The 5,421-nt window shown below is 64.0% G+C and overlaps 1 protein-coding gene across 1 annotated transcript in view; it reads left to right on the top strand.

Annotated features, from left to right (window-relative positions):
- The window catches only part of ADAD2 (adenosine deaminase domain containing 2), a 7,338-nt gene extending 5,110 nt beyond the window's left edge, over positions 1 to 2,228 (top strand). Inside the window, exons 3-10 of the mRNA XM_024125143.3 lie at positions 141 to 188; positions 276 to 401; positions 484 to 634; positions 712 to 879; positions 978 to 1,210; positions 1,313 to 1,556; positions 1,797 to 1,917; positions 2,003 to 2,228. Coding sequence (XP_023980911.1) covers positions 141 to 188; positions 276 to 401; positions 484 to 634; positions 712 to 879; positions 978 to 1,210; positions 1,313 to 1,556; positions 1,797 to 1,917; positions 2,003 to 2,107 — 1,196 coding nt within the window. The 3' untranslated portion in view covers positions 2,108 to 2,228. The remainder of the gene's footprint in view (positions 1 to 140; positions 189 to 275; positions 402 to 483; positions 635 to 711; positions 880 to 977; positions 1,211 to 1,312; positions 1,557 to 1,796; positions 1,918 to 2,002) is intronic.
- Positions 2,229 to 5,421: the final 3,193 nt, after the last annotated feature.

Consider the following 5,421-nt stretch of genomic DNA (forward strand, 5'->3'; position numbering starts at 1 on the left):
CTGGAGGATGACCCCCCCCCCCCCCACACACACACACACACACACTGCTTGCCAGTGGGACTTCTGGGATTCCTGAAGGGCACAGGACAGGAAGGCAGACCCCAGCACCTACGGCAGCCCGCCCCTTGTCTGTCTTCCAGAGACCTCAAAGACCCCCAGCCGGCCTCCACTCGCCCCCCTAAGCATCGGTAGGTGGGCCCCCATTGACCTGACCCCTGGCACGGGAGGGGCGTGGCCTGTGGGCCCCCCACCTCCGCCCTCTCCCTCACCCGCAGAGAACATCCTGACCCACGAGCAGCGCTGCGCGGCCGTGGTCAGCGCCGGCTTTGACCGCCTGGTGGGCGCGAGCTCGCAGTACTGGGCCTGCAAGGGGACTGTGGCCGCAGTCATCCTGGAGAGAGGTAGGGGTGGCCCTGCCCCTCACCTCGGAAGGCGCCTGGGCCTCTTGCCTCAGTCTAGTCATCTCTGTCCCCTTCCCCGCAGAGGTCCCGGGCGCCCAGGGCCACGCCAAGGAGATCTACCAGCTGGTGGCGCTGGGCACCGGCAGCGGCAGCTGTGCCAGGTGGCTGGACTTCTCGGGCCGACAGCTCCACGACTGCCACGGGCTGGTGGTGGCCCGCCGGGCCCTGCTGAGGTGAGGGGTCGGGGGGACCCTCTGCGGCCACCCCGGTCGGGCCGGGCCGCCCCAGCTGCCCCTCCCTCCGCCCCCAGGTTCCTGTTCCGGCAGCTCCTGCTGGCCACGCACGGGGGCCCCAAGGGCAAGGAGCGGTCTGTGGTGGTCCCCCAGCCGGGGTCCGGGCCCCCCTTCGCCCTCAAGCCCCGGATCTTCCTGCACCTGTACCTCAGCAACACCCCCCAGGGAGCTGCCCACAACATCTAGTACGCGGCGCGCCCGGGGAGGGCCGTGAGGGCGGGGGTGGGGAGGGCCGTGAGGGCGGGGGTGGGGAGAGCGGCCCTGAGCCCCGCGTCCTCTGCAGCCTCCCGCCGCCCGCCTCGGAGGGCGGCCTCCCGCACAGCCGCCCGCTCCGCCTGCAGGCCCACATCCAGGGGCGGCTGAAGCCCGTGTGCTACGTGGCCCCTGCGCTCCGCGACACCCACGTGGGCTGCCTCTCGGCCAGCGACAAGCTGGCACGCTGGGCCGTGCTGGGGCTGGGCGGCGCGCTGCTGGCCCACTTCCTGCCCCCCGTCTACGCCAGCAGCCTGGTCCTGGGTGAGGCCCGAGGGCGGGAGGGCTGAGGCGGGCTGAGGCGGGGGGGCGGGGGGGGAGCGTGGCGGAGACTCAGGTCTCGTCCTGGACCTTCTGCCCCCGCAGCCGACCCCTGCCAGAACACCCCGGCCCTGAGCAGGGCCATCCACGCCCGGCCCGACCTCGACGGGGCCTTGGGGCCGTGCCTGCCGCCCCCCTACACCCGGACCATGCTGCACCTGTTTGCGGGGCCCTCGGTGGCCCCCTCCGATGCCCCCTCCAACACCTGCCAGGGCCTGAGCCTCAACTGGAGCCTGGGGGACCCTGATGTAGAGGTGGTGGATGTGGCCACCGGGCGTGTGAAGGCGGAGTGAGCGGGGCCCGGGGGCAGCGGGAGGGGCGCCTGGCGGTGGGGGTCCCCGGTCCCCTGCCCATGGGGAAAGAGGGCGCATCTCGCCGCCAGCCTCTTACTGGTAATGTGACCCACCCCGTGACCCCCGCCCCCGAATTGTCACGGCATGGAGGTGGTGTGAGGGGCGTGGAGCAGGCCTGTCAGTTTTGTCCTCGCTTGCCCTCCCCCGACGTTCGGTCCCTTTCTCTCCATCCCCAGCGCTGCCCTGGGGCCTCCCTCCCGCCTCTGCAAGGCTGCCTTTCTCTGGGCCTTCCGCCAGGCTGCCCGTGCTCTCGGGAAGTCCCACCTCCTGGCCTTGAAGACCTACGAGGCAGCCAAGGTCAGCCGCTTCCCTGCCCCGCAGCCCCCTTTCTCCTGCATCCCCAGCAGGCACCCTCTTTCCACCGTCTCATCTCCCGCCCTAGGCTGGGCCCTACCAGGAGGCTCGCCAGCAGCTGTCTCTCCTCCTGGACCAGCAGGGCCTGGGGGCCTGGCCCTCGAAACCACTGGTGGGCAAGTTCAGAAGCTGAAACAGACGTCCGGGCCCGAGATCCCTGAGCCCAGGCGGAGCCCGCTGGAGGAGGGCCGTTTCTGGGCGGGGGCATGGGGCGGGAGAGGGTGGCGCACAGGGGCACAGGGTGAAGCTGCGGGTGGAGGGAGGGCCTGGCGTGCTGGAGAGGTGAGGCGGCTGCATATTCGGGCTTGCATAAAGAAGCTGTTTTCTGGTGGTTCTGTGTGTTGTCGGCTTTCTGGCGGGGAAGAGGGGAGCCGTAGCCCCTCAGTTTGTGAAGGGAGAAGCCCCCGTGGTGGCCGGGGCTCGGCTGGAGCCTCCTCGCAGAATCACTGCGTCGTCGCCCAGCCTGCGCGCCTGGGGGCTGCCGTGTGGTGTCTCGGGCGGCGGGTGTGGGAGCCTGTCCTCCCTGGTCTCCTTCCTTTCCCAGGGCTCGCCCGGCAGGGCGGGGGGGACAAGGGTGGCACCCGGCCAGAGGAGGCAGCCACGAGGCCCGTAGAGCCAGCTGGGTCGGGCCAGCCGCCGCCGGGAAGGGTGGCTTTGGGAGAAGAGGCGGCCCTGGGCCGGCGGCAGCCCCAGATCCTGCCCTCCGCGTCCTCTGGGTTCCCGCGAGTGGGTGGGGCAGCGCTGGGCACCAGCAGGAGGCTCACGCAGAGCTGAGCCCAGGCTTCTCCAGGCCGCTCCAGCTGTCACACCGGCTGAAGCTGTGACCGCCCGAACCCCTGTGCCCGCTGGATGGCGGCTGCCTAGCGGGCCTCTCAGGCCAGGTGGGCGGGTCTCCTTCTCCTCGGGGGGCTGCAGTGAGTCTGTGGGGACTACCGGGCTCTCCAGGGACCTTGGGTGTGGAGGGAAGATGCTGAACACTGCCCACGCGCGCACACGCCCACGCGCCCACGCGCGCACATGCCCACGCGCACACGCACGGGTCTGCAGGCCTGGGCGCCACCCCAGCCTGGGCAGGGCCCGTTGAGCAGGAGTACAGGCAGCTCTGAAGTCTGGGGACCTGGGGCCAGCGGGCCTTGAGGACCACGCCAGCCCCCAGCCCCACATCCCGTGGCCGGATGCTCCCTGCTCCCCCAGCAGTTTCCGGGTTCAGAACTACAGACTGCTCTCCCCGGTGGGCTGGGAAGCTGGGCCAGGCCGGAGCAGATGATGCAGCCCTGGGATAGCATCCCCTCCCTCCAAGCCACCTCCTGGCCCCGGGTGTGTGTGGCCTAGGCTTAACCGCTTAACCTCGGTGCGCTTGGGTCGACTCATCTGGAGAAACAACTGGAAGGCCAGCCCAGGTGGCCTGTCCGCCGGGCCTGTGCTCCCTCCCTTTCAACCAGGAAGTAGCTGACAGGCTAGAGGCTCTGGAGGCCCTGCACCCGAGGCTTTACAGAAGCTGTCATATCAAAGAGGTAGATGCTATCGCTGCCCCATTTACTGGTGAGAAAACTCCCAGGTGAAGTTGGGTAACCTCCAGAAGAGCATGCGGGGTCAGGATGGAGCTGCGGTCCCTGTCCAGGCACCTGACTTCCAAGCCCCTCAATCCCACTCACTGCCTGGCTGCCACTGGAGTTGCTTCTGTGAGCTTGACAGAACCCCCGGCCTCTTTTATAGCGCGACTGGACCGCATGGCTCCAGGAGCTCCCTCCTGGCTCCGACCATCTCTCCTCGGCTCTTTCCTAACGGCCACGAGGGTGGGAGATGCAGCCTTTGCCATTGAGAGAGCGCTCCGGGCTGGCGGGCTTGGGAGAGGGCGGGAAAGGGGCTGGGGGAGGTGGGAGTAGCGGCCAAAGGCGGGACGGGTGTCCAGGAATGCGCATGTGCAAAGGAAAGGCGGCCGGAAGTTTGGACTCGGACGCAGGGTCTCCAAAGCCAGGTAAGCGCTGATTTTTCTTTTTCTTCTTCTTTAACTGAGAAAACAGCGAGGTTATTTACCAGTGTTATTATTTAAAAGAAAACAAACCTAGGCCAGCTTTGAAATAATGATTTCTCATGGTTATTTTTTTCAGGGATGGAGAGGATTTTTAAAACAGCCAAGCCTATTAATTAGCACATTTATGACACATTTTTGTCCCCCTGGAGAGCATTTAAATTGATTTCCTTTTTGTCCTGCGATGGTGACTACAACCAGGTCCAGAAATATACCAGCCATTCCAAACGGCAGTTCTATGCAACGAGCCTTTTGATATTCATTAATCACATAATCAGTGGGTAAACAAGTTGTTCAGAATGACACTAACTGTGCTGTGTTCTGCCCAGTAAGTACTGTTTGTCCCCATGTTGCATAAATCTGCCTGGCCGATCCTCCCCTCCCAAGACAGTCCCCATTTACACAATATTCGCTCAGTTCCTCTGACTCAGCTTATTTATGATTGCGGGGTGATGATGAAGGCTGCTTCTGAAACGGAGAGCCTGTTCATGTCTTCTTGGCCCGATCCCCTCTGGGTGAAGCTTTGCCAACAACAGCATATTTGAGCAGGGAGGTGACATAACCCAGCCGAGCACAGCTCAAATGCCGCTCCCTCCACGACGCCTGTGCCGTCATGCCCACCTTCCCTCCCCTGCAGCTCGAAGCTCCGGGGGTCTGCCCTGGACCCCTGCACTGTGCTGCCCCTCCCCGTGTGTGGTCTTCACCGCTGAGCACAGGTGTGGACCCAGCGGCCGAGGGGCTACTCCACCTTTCCAAGCCTCAGTTTCCCCACCTGGGAAATGGGTCACAAACGCGTGGCCTGCAGGGTCATGGCAGGATGGACTGAGAAGTGTGCCGAGCGCCGTTCCCTATGTTAGCGCTCATCGTTGGTGGCTGTCCGGAGCTCAGCCTGTTGTCTGTTTCTCTCCATCCCCTCCTTGAGGCCTCCCGCATAGAACATGTCCAACAAACAAGCGTTGAACATAAAATGAATGAATGATAGTACCTTCTCTCCACAGGAGTGGGTTAGAGGGAAAGAACAAAAACCCTGTTCTAAAATACGGCTCCAGAAGACATTGTGAAAACCTCCATTTTATTGTGAGCTCTTTTTTGCTGACCTGTAGAAGCATTCAGAAAGACCTAAAGAATGTGGATTAAACCACACCTGAACTCCTTGTGTATTGTCAGTTATAAGAACCAATAAGTCTCCTTTTGTTTGTCTGCTTGTTTAATGAAGTCTGATTAGAGTTTCCTGTCCTTGGAAACAAAATATTTCTAACTGGGGCTTCCCTGGTGGCACAGTGGTCGAGAGTCCGCCTGCCGATGCAGGGGACGCGGGTTCGTGCCCCGGTCCGGGAAGATCCCACGTGCCGCGGAGCGGCTGGGCCCGTGAGCCATGGCCGCTGAGCCTGCGCGTCCGGAGCCTGTGCTCCGCA

Source organism: Physeter macrocephalus, chromosome 17, assembly GCF_002837175.3.
Source record: "Physeter macrocephalus isolate SW-GA chromosome 17, ASM283717v5, whole genome shotgun sequence".
NCBI classification, from domain to species: domain Eukaryota; kingdom Metazoa; phylum Chordata; class Mammalia; order Artiodactyla; family Physeteridae; genus Physeter; species Physeter macrocephalus.